Raw genomic sequence first — 16,764 nt, 5'->3', positions numbered from 1 at the left:
CAGTGCTGTGGCCACACTGAGGCCTCCTAGCAGGAGGGGAAACGTGATGAAGAGGAAGTCTGAGTGGAGCGAGATAGCAGTCTTAACCGATTCTGGCTTAAGTGTCCAAATTTTGCAAATTTTATAAAACCATGTGATCATGTGAATGCCTTGTGAGGACCGCTCCCAGGTGGTGGAGAGGTCAGGTGCTTTCCAGGACCCACACTGAGGGGCTCAAGGGCAGTTCGTTGCTGAACCAAGTCGGTGGCAAAAGGCCCTGTTTGGGCCCAGGTCTCAGAACTCAGATCACTCCTGCCTTCTAGTGCACACAGGCTCTGGCTGTTCCCAGAAATGATCGCTTTTTGCTGAGCTGTAATTGCTCCTGTTCTGCAGACTGGAGCTCCTTGAGTGCTTTGGGCTTGCCTGGGATATTGTGCCCATCACCACAGAACAGCCAGGCAGGGTCCAGGGTGATCCTGTTCCGGTCACCTCTTAAGCTCCAAGAAGCTTCATTTATTTGCCCCAGTGAGTTGGACAAGTATCATTTGTGCTAAACAAATAATAATTTTCTATGTGTGTCCTGATGTTGAAAAGACTAGGGAGCAGTTTATCAGATGGTGGCTCTCCTTTTTTTTTTTTTAATGTTGACCCACAGTAAGAAGTACATTTTCTATCAAGACCTAATAAGGGAATTCCCTGGCAGTCCAGTGGGCAGGACCCTGCGCTTTCACTGCCGAGGGCACGGGTTCAATCCCTGGTTGGGGAACTAAGATCCTGAAAGCCGCACGGTGACTCAAAAAGAAAAAAAAAAAAAAAGACCCAATAAGCCCAGAAATAAACCCACACACCTACAGTCACTTAATCTTTGACAAAAAGGCAAGAATATACAATGGAAAAAAGACAGTCTCTTCAGCAAGTGGTGCTGGGAAAGCTGTATGGCCATATATGTAAATCAATGAAGTTAGAACACACCCTCACACCATATACAAAAATAACATGGCTTAAAGACTTAACTATAAGACATGACACCATAAAACTCCTAGTAGAGAACATATACAAAACATTCTCTGACATAAATCGTACCAATATTTTCTTGGGTCAGTCTCCCAAGGCAATAGAAATAAAAGCAAAAATAAACAAATGGTGGGACCTAGTCAACTTACAAGCTTCTGTACAGCAAAGGAAACCATAAACAAAACGAAAAGACAACCTACAGACTCGGAGAAAATGTTTGCAAATGATGTGGCTGACAAGGGCTTAATTTTGGAAATATACAAACAGCTCATACAACATCAAAAAATCAAACAACCCGGGCTTCCCTGGTGGCGCAGTGGTTGAGAGTCCGCCTGCCGATGCAGGGGACACGGGTTCGTGCCCCGGTCTGGGAAGATCCCACATACCGCGGAGCGGCTGGGCCTGTGAGCCATGGCCGCTGAGCCTGCAGGTCCAGAGCCTGTGCTCCGCAACGGGAGAGGCCACAACAGTGAGAGGCCCACATACCGCAAAAAAAAAAAAAAAAAAAAATCAAACAACCCAATTGAAAAATGGGCAGAAGACCTAAATAGACATTTCTCCAAAGAAGACATACAGATGGCCAACAGGCACATGAAAATATGCTCAACATCACTAATTATTAGAGAAATGCAAATCAAAACTACAATGAGGTACCACCTCACACCAGTCAGAATGGCCATGATTAAAAGGCTACAAATGACAAATGCTGGAAAGGGTGTGGAGAATAGGGAATCCTCCTACACTGTTGGTGGGAATGTAAGTTGGTGCACCCACTATTGAAATCAGTATGGAGGTTCCTCAAAAAAGTAAAAATAGAGTTACCATCTGATCCAGCAATCCCACTCCTGGGCATATATCTGGAGAAAACTGTAATTCAAAAGGATACATGCACCTATATGTTTATAGCAGCACTATTCACAATAGCCGAGACGTGGAAACAACCTAAATGTCCATCGACAGCTGAATGGATAAAGAAGATGTGGTGTATATATACAATGGAGTACTACACAGCCATAAAAAAGAATGAAATAATGCCATTTGCAGCAACATGGATGGACCTAGAGATTGACATACCTAAGCGAAGTAAGTCAGAAAGACAAAGACAAATACCGTATGATATCACTCATATGTGGAATCTAAAATACAACACAAATGAACTTACCTACAAAACAGAAACAGACTCACAGAGACACGGACAAAGCCTGCAGCAGAGCCAGCAGGAAACCTGATTTCTCCCAGAGTCAGCAGCAGTCATAAGAGGGAACGACACCCCTCTCTCTCAGCAACTGCTGCTTTCCTACCAGTGATACCCCTAGACAAGCTTTGCAATTCCCAACTATTGGCGGGGGTGCCTCAATACTAAACCATTCACCTCGTGATGGCCCCCAGTCCCTAGTTAATCCCCAGTGCTTCTAATCCCCACTCAGAAACAGCACCCACTCCAGAACTGGTCCCTGCTTCCCATAGACTCTCCTCAGAATCTTTTAGAAGACAAACCTGAGTTTTATCTTCTAAAGAGCTTCCCTCTTCCCGCTCATGGGTGGCTGGGCATCTTGGGGCAACCCTGGAGGCTGTGCCCCCTGGTGGCTGGCTGCGGAGGCTTTACCGAAACAACTTTCCTGAAACGATATCTACCCTACTACATGTTGCTGAAGAACACTGTTAGTTATGACTGCATAGAAAAAATCTTATTGCAACATTGCACGCAAAGGAAAAGCTCCCTTGAGGGTCAATTCAGAGGTTCCCTCTTAGAAGGGACAATTTATAGGAGTATGGTCAGAGAGCCGCTGCTTGGCCAGAGGTCACTGGGTTTCTGATTGAAGACAACCAGGTAGGTGGGAGAGGTAACTAAGTTCCCAGATCAAATTCTTTTTTTTTTTTTTTTAAGATTTATTTATTATTTATTTATTTTACTTTTGGATGCGTTGGGTCTTAGTTGTGGCATGTGGGATCTTCATTGTGGTGCACAGGCTGCTCTCTAGTTGTGGCGTGTGGGTTTTCTCTTCTCTAGTTGTGGCATGCAGGCTCCAGGGCGCGTGGACTCTGTAGTTGTGGCGCGTGGGTTCCAGAGCACGTGGGCTCTGTAGTTTGCTGCATGTGGGCTCTAGTTGAGGCGCTCAAGCTCAGTAGTTGTGGCATGTGGGCTTAGTTGCCCCACGGCATGTGGGATCTTAGTTCCCTGACCAGGGATCGAGCCCGCGTCCCCTGCATTGCAAGGTGGATTCTTTACCACTGGACCACCAGGGAAGTCCCCCAGAATAAATCTTAATGCCATTAAAATTTATCTAAAAATTGCTTAATGTGGGGGAGGGAGATAAATTAGGAGTTTGGGATTAACATATACTATATATACTACTATATATAAAATAGGTAGACAACAAGGACCTACTGTATAGCACAGGGAACTATACTCAATATTTTGTAATAACCTATAATGGAAAAGAATCTGAAAAAGAAAAAAAAATATATATATATATGTAGGTGTAACTGAATCACTTTGCTGTACACTTGAAACTAACACAACATTATAAATTAACTAGGGACTTCCCTGGTGGCACAGTGGTTAAGAATCGCCTGCCGGGCTTCCCTGGTGGCGCAGTGGTTGAGAGTCCGCCTGCCGACGCAGGGGACACGGGTTCGTGCCCCGGTCTGGGAAGATCCCACATGCTGCGGAGCGGCTGTGCCCGTGAGCCATGACCGCTGAGTCTGCGCGTCCGGAGCCTGTGCTCCGCAACGGGAGAGGCAAAAAAGAATTAACACAGGTATAAAGCTAGCCATGTCGCTTAGGTCGCTAGGTAACTGAAAAGGTGAAAAAAAATAATTCTAAGGTGCCGCAGAGGTGCCTGAACCTAGGACTGGGGGACCAAAAGGCAAAGTCGGAATAATTAAAACACAGACGCTTGAAGGGAAAGCTCCTGGGAACTAAAACCCAACTCTCCGAAGGGGGCACATTCTTGCTGGTGCTGGTGTCTCTGAAGGGGGCTCCAGGCAGCTGGTTCTGCAAGGGTCGGAAAAACTACAAAGTGCATTTAGTTGCCGCTAAGGAACTGCAGCTGCCCCAGTGAAGAAGCCTTCCAGTGATGATGGAACCGCCAGCAGCTGGGAAGCCGCCAGCCCCTTCTCCTTCAGCCCTGCAAGTCCTCTAGCGCCCCCTGATGGCAGAGACAGGCAGGGAGAAGCAGGTAGTGGAGAAATGCAGAGTCCCAGCCCCTGTATCACGGAGCCCAGCTTAGAGGGTGGATATTATGGGTTGAATTTTGTCCCCCGTTTAAATTCATGTGTCAAAATCCTAACCCCTAGTTCCTCAAATTGTGACCTTATTTGGAAGCAGGGCTGTGGCAGATATAATTAAAGATGAGGTCATTAGTGCCCGCCCTAATCCAATATGATTGGTGTCCTTTTAAAAAGGGGAAATTCGGATACAGATACACAGGGAGAACGCCACGTGAAGACAACGGCAGAGTGCTAGAAGGATGCAAATCACCAGAAGCTAGGGGAGGGGCCTGGAACAGATCCTGCCTCGAAGCCTCAGAGGGACCAACCCTGCCAACACCTTGATCTCTGACTCTGGCCTCCCTAGCGCTGGAAGACAATGCATTTTTGTTGTTTAGACCACCTAGTTTGTGATACTTTGTTACGAGAGCCCTAGCAGACTAACACAAAGGGGCTGGAGCAGAAAGACAACAGCTGGTCACAATCTCTAAACCTTGCTTGGCTCAGGGGAGAGGAAGCTCTCCATACAAGGACCACTTGAGCTCAGACACCGGGCAATCTCAGCAGCTGCCCCAGTGGACAGAAGACCCCAACCCCCCAAAACATGCCTGAGGTTGAATTCCTTTCCCTCTTGGCAAAGGGCAGCTCATAATCAAATTTTATGATTTAGGAAAAATACCAAATTTGACATTTTTTGTACCTGAGTGTATGGACCCAGTTCATGCTTGATACACCGTATTTTTTTTTTTATCACTCAGCCAGTCATCATCTTCCAATAAGCCAGCAAGAGAAAGAAAACTCTTGGTAACCCTCAACTTTGTGCCATTTGCTGTTGTTTGTTTGGGCTTCGAAGACAGAGTGGGAGATGCCACATGGGGCGCTGGTGATGGGAAAGTGAGCTATTTCAGGGCGTGTCGTTTTGGCCACGGGTATTTCAGTAACACAAGTTCCTTGCTCCTCCATCAGTAAGCCCAGCCAGGGCTTGTCTGGGGCTGTTTCTGGTTGCTACGGAGATGAGCCCCACCCAGTGGCTCCCAGTCCAGACCTCCCCGCTCTGTGGTGTTCAATATCCCCTGGCACAGCTGCAAGGCCTGTTCTGAGTGATTCCTGCTGTAGGAGTGTTTACACAACGCCCCTGCTGTCCATTTCCCCTCCGTGATCCCAGAAAGCCAGAAAGACACAGGCATCACCTTCGAAGCAGGGAGGAGCCACGCCTGGAGGGACCCTTCTGCAGGAGGGAGCTCAGGGAGGGGCTAGGAGGGGCTCTAGTGGGTCTGGGCCCTTCCCTGCTATTTCTGGGTCCTCCTTCCAACAGTCCGGGGTGGGTGGGATCATCTCCATCTCCCTGGAAACATGCATGGTCTCTCTCATCCTCTTTTATCCCTCCTTAAACCCATTTCTCACTTAAATTACAGATTTTTTTTTTTTTTTTTTTTTTTTGCCGCACTGTGTGTGGCATGCGGGATCTTAGTTCCCCAACCAAGGATCGAACCCACGCCCCCTGCAGTGGACGCGTGGAGCCCTAACCACTGGACCACCAGGGAAGTCCCTATAGAGTGATTTTAAACTTTCAAATCTGATTGTATTGTTTACCCATGCGAAACCCTGCCTTGGCTTCCCATTCCTCCTAAGTCCAGAAGCCTTACGAGGCTCTGCACTGCCACCTCATGTCACTTGCCTTCCTTAAAACACTTTGGTCCCCTGGAGTGCTTGGCCCCTTCCAGAGCGCACACCCATCCTCTTTGTCTTGCTAACTCCTTGTCCTCCAGGCCTCAGCTGTCCCTTCAGGGAGGTCCTCCCTGGAAATGAGCCTCCCCCACACCCAATAGGGCCCCTTCTCGTGACCACTGTCTTTTTCCTTCTTTCTTTCTTTTTTTTTTTTTTTAATTTCTGTCCCTGGGAAATTTGTGTTTTGTTTTGTTTTGTAATACAGCAGAGGCAAAACTTTTCTTCCCCTCAGTGGTAAAATACACTGGATACATCACATAAAATTTACCATTGTAAGTGTACAGTTCGGTGGCACTAAGTACAACCACATTGTTGTGAGACCATTACCATGATCCATCTCTAGAACTTTTTCATCATCTCAAACTGAAATTCTGACCCCATTAAACACGAGCTCCTCAATCCCCCCTCCCCCAGCCGCTGGGAACCCCCCTCCTACTTTCTGTCTCTATGAATTTGTCTATTCTAGGTGCCTCACAGAAGTGGAAACATACAAGATTTGTCCTTTTGCCTTTGGCTTATTTCACTTAGCATAATGTCTTCAAAGTTTATTCATGTGATAGCATGTGTCAGGATTTCATTCCTTTTTAAGGCCATTGTATATTCAGAGCACATTTTGTTTATCCATTCGTCCACTGATGGACACTTGGGTTGCTTCCACCCTTTGGCTGTTGTGAATAGTGCTGCTGTGAACGTGGGTGTACAAGCATCTGTTTGAGTGCCTGCTTTCAGTTCTTTGCGGTGTATCCGCAGGGGTGGAGTTGCTGCCCTTTTCTTGTACAGTACTTACTACAGCTGCAATGATCACACAGCCGGTTGTGTGGCACAGGCATCTGTTTGGGTCACTCACCGCTGTATCCGCAGCCCCGGAGAACAGTACACCACACTGAATAAACATTGTTGAATGAGTGAGTGAAAGTGTCCAACCTTAGTGGGTGGGGCAAAATGTAAGTATCCTGACGAATTTAGGTCTGGGTTCATCTTAGCCCCCAAAGAACAAATCCATGGATCCCCCAAGGATTGACGAAACTTCCAAGAATATCCATTTTACTCATCGTGCAAGAGAAGAAGAAGAATACCAATAACACTTATTGAAAGCTCACTCTGTGCCAGACTTGTGACAAGCACTTTGCCTAAATTACCTCATTTAATCCTCAAAATAACACAGACTTCCCTGGTGGCGCAATGGTTAAGAATCCGCCTTCCAATGCAGGGGACACGGTTTCGAGCCATGGTCCGGGAATATCCCACATGCCACGGAGCAACTAAACCCGTGTGCCACAACTACTGAGCCCGCAGGCCTAGAGCCCGTGCTCCGCAACAAGAGAAGCCACCGCAATGAGAAGCCCACGCACTGCAATGAAGAGTAGGCCCCGCTCGCCACAATGAGAGAAAGCCTGCACCCAGCAACAAAGGCCCAACGCAGCCAAAAATAAATAAATAAAATTTTAAAAACTATATTCCATAATTTTATTTCATTAAAAAAAAATAAAAAATAACCCTAGGCAGTTTACTCTGTATCTCCCTCACGTGTTTCTGGCCTCCCCCAACCCACTCCCCTCTGGTAGCCACCTGTTTGTTCTCTGTCTCTGTATTTGCAGTTCTATTATTATCCCTATTTTACAAGTGAGGGGACCGAGGCATGGAGGGGACTAAGCACCCTGCCCAAAAGCATAGCAGCTGGGAAATGGCTAAAGTGGAATTTTTAGCCAAGACTTTCTGATTCCAGAACTCACACACAAAAACCATTCTCCACTGTTGGGCAGAGAAGTGTTGCTCCTTACATTAAAGCAAAATCAGAGATATTACCGAGTAAAATTCAAAAATTGAATGTCATTTAAAGACAAAGTACACAAGGCATCAAAGAATGTGTCCTACCTGCCTCAGTGCTCGGGGTGTGAACTCCCTCCCTGGCCCCTTCTCTGAGGACGCTGGGAAGGAGGAGGTTGAGCCTTCTACCCAGGTGGAGACCATGAGGACCACCCACGGCCTCCTGCAGTTCTCAGGCATCTTCTGGAGGATGTGATGGTGCAGAAAGGGAGTGACCTCGTGTTCCACATTTTGAACGTTGGCATCAAATGGGAATGTGTGTGTTGGGTGTGGGGCTGACTGGGTCACAGACCCTGCAGCTAAATGCTATTTTCTTCCCAGGGGAGAAAACCCAGCACCAGTAGAGCGGTCTGCAAACCTCTGCCCCTCCCAGTTCAGCCCCATCTTCCTGGCCAGGCCCTCCTTTTTAGCCACAGTCTCAGTCAGTCCCTCACCCTGTGCCTGGGAGGAGGGGAGGTGAAGAAAGGCACTTCTGTGAGTCCCCTGAGTGGGTCGGAGGAGGAGAGGGAGGGGAAAGGATGTGTCTGTCCCTTTCCTCCTGGAGTTGGGGGTTGGGGGGGGATAGTGGGAGGGGTGAGGGGTACGGGACCCAGCTGTCCTTAGTTGCCGAGAGGGGAGAGATGCTCAAGTCCGTTGGTCAGTCTGTCGTTTGGAATTCCAGAGCTCATTTTCCCACAGAAACAAAGCTCAAGTGGCGGCTGGCTCCCCGCCTGGCCCAAAGGAGCCAGACTCAGCTAATAGCAGCACAGCCTCAGAAGACCCTTCACCTCCTTCACACACTGCCATTGTCTGTGACTGGCGGGGCTCACAGATCCTCAGGCAGCTCTGGAGGAAGGGCTCTGGTGGCCGTGGAAACTGGGCTGAGGGCAGCTCTTACACAGGCTTAGCTTTGGGAAGCACCGCGGGCGCGTGTGTGCATGTGTGTTTGGACGTTTTTAAGCACACGCCTCAATTTCTTCATCTGGAAACGGTAGTGGTAAAAGAAGACTTGGACTAGATCGATGGTTTTCTAAACTTTCGTCTTTTCAACAGCTTCTCTTTTTGCAAGTCATCTTGGGTAAAATCTGCTCTGATTAAAGTGTTGTTAGGGGCAGTGAGGGGCTCGACCCCTGGTTTCCCCTCCCACCCCTCCAGCCTGCCCTGCCTCATTATACCTCTTCAGAACTCCAGGTGTCCTCAGAGCATGTTTGAAAAGTCACTGGGCTGGATCCACACACACAAATACACAGACATACACCCAGGCAGGCATGAAGACCTATACACTTATGCACACACAACAGACAAGCACAGACACACACACAGAGGCAGAGACATAACATAGATACACACAGACACACAAGCACACACATAGGCAAAGAGATACACCCGAAAACACAGACTCTCACATACACCCCATCTCTCCGGCTCTAGTATTTTCCTAGAGTCACAGAGGAAGTTCAGGGTTGCAGCTAACACTCCATTCTGGGGATAACACTGAAACCCGGGGGCGGGCTCAGCCAGCCCCTTGCGAGCTGTGCAGCCCTGGATGAGCCAGTCCCCTGCTTTGAGCTGTAAATCTGTTAACACTGGGAAGTAGGATTAGGATGCATAAGGTTCGGGACTTCCCTGGTGGCGCAGTGGTTAAGGATCTGCCTGCCAATGCAGAGGACACAGGTTCGAGCCCTGGTCTGGGAAGATCCCACATGCCTCGGAGCAACTAAGCCCGTGTACCACAATTACTGAGCCTGAGTTCTAGAGCCTGTGAGCCACAACTACTGAGCCCACATGCCACAACTACTGCAGCCCACGTGCCTAGAGCCCGTGCTCCGCAACAAGAGAAGCCACTGCAATGAGAAGCCTGCACACTGCAAGGAAGAATAGCCCCCGCTCGCCGCAACTAGAGAAAGCCCGCGTGAAGCAACGAAGACCCAACGCAGCCAAAAAAAAAAAAAAAAAAAAAAAAGATGCACAAGGTTCCATGAGTCTTTGGAAGCTAGCAGTCAGTCTGCAAGTGGCAGGGCCTTTGTGGCTGCAGACTTGACTAGTCAGGCCCGAATTCCAACCAGGAAGCGCCAGTCCTGTGCAGGGGCCATGTCCATCTAACTCACGTTCCGTGACATGCCAGACCCTGCAGGATCAGGGACCCGAGGGTTCTCTGTAAGGGGAGTGTGTGGGGTGGGGCGTGCCAGGGTGGGGGGGTGGGAGGGGCTCTGGGAAAGGTGGGAGGCTCCCATTGGTCCACGTTGTGACAGCAACAGGAGCAGCCTCCCCCATCCGCCCCAGGTCCTGGGAGCTGGGGCCCTTGGCTGTCAAGGAAACCGTGTTGAGAACACAGAGCCCCAGAAGCCAGCAGGCCCCGCCCGAAAAAACAACATCCTGGCTTCTGGGGCACCAGCAGGCTCTGTGGGAGGGGTTATTTTTAGCTGGTGAGGCAGCCAGGGCAGGACTTGTATGGCCTTGCCGTCTGGCTGCATAACTCACCCATTGTCCCACCCGACCTTGGGCTCTCTGCCTGCCTCTGCTCTCCAGGCATGGCCCTCCCTGGGGTGCACCTGAGTCACAGACAACCCCAGGAGGAGGGGGCTGGCCTGGGAACACACTCACCTCGTAGCCTCAGGGAGCAAGGCTTCGCCTTGAAAGCAGAACTCGGGCATCCCAAGCTAGGATGGGGGTTCTGGAGCAGCAGGGGCACTGGGCCTTCTTGGGAGAGAGATGGAGGTTCTGCTGGGGCCCAGGGCCCAGGGTCTCCCCCCGCATGGAGGCGAAGCACCGTTCCAGCCGCACAGCTGGTGCGGAGATGGGAGGCAGCTTCCAAAGGAGGACACAGGTCATTTTAGCGTAGACGTTCTCCGCTCCAGCCGCACCCGGAGGTCAGTTCAACCACATCTCTCAGGGGCTGAGAAGGTATGTGTATGAAAGAAGCTCTAGGTCTCAAACGTTCTTGCCCATGCCCAGGAGTTACGCCCTGCTCTTGGGGGATGTGACGTCTGTATTTACTCCTGGGCACAAACACCATTAGGCAGGTCCAGAACGAGGCTGTGGTATCAAGGATGAAAACAGTGGGTGGGAACCAGGCTGTCCGGAGCAAACACTCGGGCAGCCAGAATGACTGTGGGGCTGGACCCCTCCGGGAGAAGCCACCTCTACCTCTCCCTGTCCAGAACCAGGAAGCAGGTGTGCCCCGAAGGGTAGGCACCCCATTTCAGCCTCCTCTTCCTGGGCCAGGGTTCTCCCTCCCAATAGGAATCTGGGACTAGGGGCTTGTTCCCTTGTCCTGCCTTTCAAGACCTGCTCTTGAAAGATGAGAAGTATTGGGAATCCTTGGTGGGTGGAGAGAAGGGTAGAAAAGGAAGTCATTCATTCGACAATTGTTTATTGAGCACCTACGATGTGCCAGGCACTGTCCCAAGAACCTGGGAGAGGAGGGGTCGGGGTAACCCTTCTCCCAGAAACAAGGCCTGCAGGGGGACAGGGTCTGGGGAGCCTCCTCCCTGAGAGGTGGAAGGCCTTGTATATGGAAGGTGGAGGCCTCTAGGAATGAGAAGCCTGGGGAATGTGTGGGACTCCAAGGCCGGTGTCCTCCCTGGGGCAAAGCAGGGGTGCAGAGAAGCAAGCTTCCCAGGAGCTGCGACCGCAGCGGGAGGAGGCCCCGTGCCCCCTGCATCACCTCCTCTTCAGCACGGATATGCAGGACTTCTTGAGGGGCCCGATCTGCAGATGGGCATCCACGCTCTCCAGGAAGAAGGCGGGCTTGAGCCTGTGTGTGAAGAGCCCCGCAAAGTGGCTGTCCAGGCGGCTCTGGAAGGGGTCAACCGGGGAGGCTGGGGTGCCGCTCCGGCGGGCCCGGGAGGTCTTCAGCCTCCGCAGAAGGCTCATCTTGCCATCCCGCACGGCATAGAAGGCCAGGGTTCGGTCAGCATATTCCAGGCAGATCCCGACGGTGGGCGAGAAGGGGTGGGGCAGGAGCAACTCCAGCCCGTGGAACCAGACGGAGAAGCTGCGTCCGTTCCACTGCAGGCAGCAGGAGTGAGCATTGCGTCCAAGCCGGCCCCGGTCGTAGGGTTCTTGCGGGGAGAAGTCTTCAGCCATGACTCCCACGCTGACCCAGCCCTCAATGATCTCCACCTCCCAGTAGTAGGTGCCCCGGTCCAGGGCGCCCTCGCCCAGCACCTGCTCGCAGTGGGTGAAGCGGGTGGGCGACTCGGGGTAGTTGATGGGACACAGCACCCTCTTCACACCCTTGGTTCCAAACAGCTGCAGGAACTTGTCTGCCGTGTCGCTGTCCAGGTCCACGATGTACGCAACTGCTCCCACGGAACAGAGAGAGATGCAGGGCTCAGGTCCAAGGTCAGGTGGGACAGTCCCTCCCCTAGGGGCCCACCTCCCCAAACACAGCCTCTCCCCTCCTCTGCAACTGGCCCTCTGCAAGCAGGCCACCCTGGGGAGCACCCCATGAGCTAACCTAGTTCACTGCATGAATGAGGGACAGGAATCGAAGACCTCATGCGCCAGGGCCCAGCCCAGAAGCCTTGGGAGGGCCCCTTATGAGCAGTGGGGCGAGCCCAGGTGTCGACTTACACTTGAGGAAGTAATCCCTGGGAGCCTCACTCTCCAGGCTGTTGGCGCTTTCGGGGTCCTGGGACTCAGCATCTGCTGCAGAAGAAGAGACAGTGCAGAGGGGGTCTCCCCAGCTGCCCGTGGCTGGGCCGCTGTGCAAGGTGACCGCCCCCACCGAACCTATGACTGAACTTCCCCTCCTCCCCCTTCCTCCCAGCACCCCAGGCCACCTGGGGACAGGCACACCCCCAAATATGGTACACTGTGTTCACACACATGCCTGGTCCTCGGGCTCTGCCCCCGCTCCACTTCCTCCCTGGGACTCAGCCCTTCTGAAGCTAGAGGGTGGTCTAGGAGAGGCCTGCTCTGCCCCCTGGGCTGTGGCCAAAGGGGCTGACTTGTGCTCCAGCCATCGGCAGGATTTTGGGTCCCACCCTGAGCCTGGCAGTTTCCATCCTCCACTCCTGAACGGGCACCAGGCCTGGGGGCCCGTGCGGGGAGTCTGGGGAAGGATGAGTCACTTGCGGGGGGCACCCACCTTCCGTGCCTGGCTTCTGCAGCCCATCCTCGTCACTGCCCAGCCCCTGCAGCTGCTCCCACTGGCTGGTGCAGGCTGAAGCCAGGCCATCTCGTACCACCTGCACGGCCTGGGATGACTTGGTGAAGCTGAGCTCCCCTGGGGGCCCGGGCCCAGGGCCGCACCCCTCCTCCAGGGCCAGCCTGAGCTCCAGGAGCTCCTGTACCAGACAAACGCCCATTAAGGCCCTGCTGGCCACAGCTCCTCCTGGCTGGGGTGACACGGCGCCGCCAGGGGCTGGCACAGCCCTGAAGCCCAGGCACCCGCTGCCTTCTCCCTCCGCTTCCCGCCTACCCCCTTCCACGTCCTCTCTGGCCTGCAGAGCTGCCCTCACCTGCAGGAAGCTGACCGAGTCGGCTTCAGGGACCTGACCGAGGTTGCGGCGGGCCCGGCTGAGCCGGCTGCGCTGTCCCTCCTGCCGCCGCAGGTCGCCCTGGGAGCGGCCCAGCATGGTCGCCTCCCCCTCGTCGATGAAGGACAGCACCTCTGCCTGAAACCCCTGCAGGACGGCTGCAGCCTCGGCAAACAGCCGGCTCACCCTTTCCCGCTCTGCCACGGCTGCACTCTGCACAGGAGGACAGAGGTGGCGGTGATGAAGGCAAAGAATATCACTTCCCATACCCCACTTTCCCCCCCTGTCCTCTCGGGGGGACAGAAGCACCAGCCCCAGCTGCCCTGGATCTATGTCAGGTCAGGGGAGACACTCGTGCTCACTGGAGCCGGGCAATGCCTTGAGCGTGGGCTTCTTTAGAGTGGACGGTACCATGCTGAAAGCTCACACTGCCAGGAGGATACTGCAGGAGTGAACGGGGGCGGGGGTTAGAATGGGATCGGACCTTGATGAGGGCCACCGTGCGCCGGGACTGTGCGATGCCCGCGCCCAGCTCGTCCATGCGGTCCTCCACAGCGCTCAGGACTTTGGGCTGCTCGGCCTGTGAATGACACCCTTGAGTATGGGGTCTGGCAGAGGTCACAACCCTGCACTGGGGTCCCAGGTCTCACCAAGGGGGGAGGAGAGGGCTGACCTGGGAGGGAGTGGTATCTGGGTGTAGGTGGGACTGGGAGTGGCCATGATATGCCAGAGGTGCCTCAAGCCCAGGCTGGTGCCATTCCCGAATGCCCAGGGAGAGGGCAGGCTGGCCAGCTGTGGGTTGTCTGCCTCCCCCCTTTGACTGGTGTGCAAGTAGAGGGCCATCTACCGTCCTCAGTGTTGCTCACATGCATTTGAGAACTTCCTTCAGCGGGGAAGAGGCAGAGAAAGAGAGTGAGGAGGGGGCCCTGCACAAGATGGCATTCAGCTGTCCCGGGCATCATTGTCCCCAAAGAGTCTGTGCCCCCAGCCCAGGCCTGAAAAATAGGGATTCCGGGCAAATCCCCTGGGTCTTATGAGTCACCACGCCAGGCAGGAGAGACGGAAAATCCCAAGGCAGAGGCGCCAAGACCGGGCTGGGGGCCAAAGGAAACTGGGGGCGGAGGTAACCGGCCAGGCAGCATGTACATGCTCCCGCCACGGCCCCCGGAACAGCTGGACAGAGCGGTCTGTGTGCTCGGACCACCCTCTGCAGCACTCCTTTCGCCTGCCACACCCATCCAAACCCTCAGCCCAGGCAAACGGGGATCTGCAGGAGCTCGGCCGGCCGGCGCAGCAGCTGCGCAGCGGAAATCAGCCGCCTGGGACCACGTGGGCCTAACCCGGTTCCCGGCTGTTTAAACCCCCAAGGGCCCCGCTCCAGCCTCAGGCCCCCAGCCCGCCCATCTTTTTCGAGTTCTCACTGGGTCCCTCCAACCCCCATGCTTGTCCCGAGCGCAATGTCCCACAGCGAAGGGAGGCCGTCAGGGCTGGAAGGGACCGCAAAAATCCTCAGATTAGAGGAGGGAATTAAGGATGAGGGTGAGGGGTCCCCGGCCCTCGGCCGCCACGCGAGGCCCGTCGCCCGCCCGCCCTCCGCGCCCGCGCCCCACCTCCTGGAGCGCGCGCTCCTGCTCCAGCGACACGAGTTCGTGGCCCCGGTGCTCCTGGGCGGCACAGGCCTCACACAGGCACACTCGCTCCGCGCGGCAGTAGCGCTCGAGCGGCCGCAGGTGGCGCGGGCACAGGCTCTCCTCCAGCCGGCGCAGCGGCGGCACCAGGCGGTGTCCGCGCAGCGCGGGGCTGCGCTCGTGCGGGCCTAGGTGCGCGGGGCAGAAGGAGGCGAAGCAGGAGAGGCAGGAGAGCGCGGCGGGTAGGGCGGCGCCCTCGGGGCACGCGTCGCAGCGCACCGGCTCTTCGCCCGCCGGCCACGGCTCCGGCGCACAGGGAGCCGACGGCTCCGGGGCGCTGGGCGGCGCACTGGGCGGAGCACTGGGCGCCACCGGCTCGGGGGCCCGGGCCGGGCCGGGGCCGGGCCCCGGGCCGGAGCCCTGGCGGAGCTGCAGCAACTCAGACAGCGTGTGGTTCTTGCGGAGCTGCAGGCCGTCGGGGAAGGGCTCCTGGCACAGCGGGCAGCGGGCCGTGCCTCCCGGCCCGCCGGCGCCACCCGCGCCGCGGTGCGGCCAAAGCGCGCCCAGGCAGGCGAGGCAGAAGTTGTGGCCGCAGGGCAGCGTCACTGGCTCCCGGAGCGACTCCAGGCAGATGGGGCAGCTGAAGGGGCCGCTGCCGTCCATGGCTCCTCGGTCGCGAGGCACCGCCTGTGCTGCTCCCGTCTGGGAGGGACCCGGACTGTTCGCGATGCGGCGCCGCCCCTGGGACCGAGGCCAAGGATCCGGCCCCCGCCCGCCGCCCGGCTCGGACCGCCCCCCAGCGCCACAGGCCCGCCCGCCGGCCCTGACACCCAGCCCCAGCCCGGACAGCGCGGAGTGGCCTCTGGGCCCCGTCTGACCCCTAAGGGTTCCTGGACGAAAGGGCTGCGAGAGAGAGAGGGCAGAGAGCTGAGAAGGCAATGCGGGGGACACGCTGAAACCAGGGAAGGAGTTCACTCCTCCATGACCCCCCATAAACTCCCCCACCCTGTGGCCAGCCAGGAGGGGCTGGGTGACCCCACTGTGTTCCGCAGGCACCTTTGCACTCCAGACCCCTCCGCAGCACCTTTAAGCAAAGTTGCTGAGCTGCTGAAGGCGGGGGTGGGGGGAAACTGCTGATATGCGCATGTTTTTGCCCCTGTTTAACCCGGGTTGGGAAACTTGGGCTTCTCTAAACTTGAAATGGGAAGTTGATATCCTCCAGGTCCAACGTCCTGGGAATTCAGTTACGGTCCACCGACACTCATGTGGTATGCCTGGGGCTAGGGATGTGGGTTCCCCAAGTGGAGGCGTTTGCTGAGACTCCTTCAACTATGCACTCAAAATGGTGCATTTTATTATACGTAAACTATACCTCGATAATGTTAAATTTAAAAAAATAGAATGGCAACAAAATAACAAAAGTAGCATTGGGTTGTAACCCAAAGTATAAAATAAACATCCATGAGTTCATGCTGGTGTAAATAAATGACTGGATAAATAAATAAATGAGGGAGAATAGACAAATTTCCCATTCAGAGGAATTCCAAAAAGTTTTGGTAAATACTCCAAGGTGGAGAATGGCTTCCCACTCCTTAAGTATAGACGGTGCATAGTGACTTTCTTCCAAAGGGAGCAGAAGAGTAACTTTACAATGGAGAAACCTGATGAAAACCACATCAAGGTCAACGTCAACAGTGATAAGTCATGTCGGCAGTAAGTACCCTTGATATGATGTAGTCTTCCTACCCAGAAGTCCATAATCCCACTCTAATTATGACTAAAACTTTAGACAAATCCCAATAAGACACAGACTACACAGCACCTGACCAGAACCCCTTGAAACTGTCAAGGTCATCAAACAAAAGCAGGGAAAGTCTGAAAAATTGTCACAGCCAAGAGAAGCCCAAGGA

The 16,764-nt window shown here is 54.2% G+C and overlaps 1 protein-coding gene across 3 annotated transcripts; it reads right to left on the bottom strand.

Annotated features, from left to right (window-relative positions):
- Positions 1-11,002: 11,002 nt before the first annotated feature.
- On the bottom strand, positions 11,003-15,729 carry TRIM47 (tripartite motif containing 47). Of its 3 annotated transcripts, none has more exons than XM_079905512.1 (6): positions 14,837-15,729; positions 13,711-13,806; positions 13,209-13,439; positions 12,836-13,034; positions 12,319-12,393; positions 11,003-12,044 (listed from the first exon to the last, which is right to left on the bottom strand). In XM_079905512.1, exons 1-6 carry the CDS (start codon positions 15,515-15,517, stop codon positions 11,404-11,406), a joined length of 1,923 nt encoding a protein of 640 aa, XP_079761638.1. In that variant the 5' UTR covers positions 15,518-15,729; the 3' UTR covers positions 11,003-11,403. The 3 variants fall into 3 exon arrangements, with proteins under 3 accessions (XP_079761638.1, XP_079761636.1, XP_079761637.1); XM_079905510.1 differs by having other exon boundaries at positions 12,319-12,390; positions 14,837-15,652; XM_079905511.1 differs by having other exon boundaries at positions 12,836-13,439.
- Positions 15,730-16,764: the final 1,035 nt, after the last annotated feature.

Source organism: Stenella coeruleoalba, assembly GCF_951394435.1.
Source record: "Stenella coeruleoalba genome assembly, chromosome: 19".
Taxonomy (NCBI): Eukaryota; Metazoa; Chordata; class Mammalia; order Artiodactyla; family Delphinidae; genus Stenella; species Stenella coeruleoalba.
This window is presented reverse-complemented; position numbering and strand designations above follow the sequence as displayed.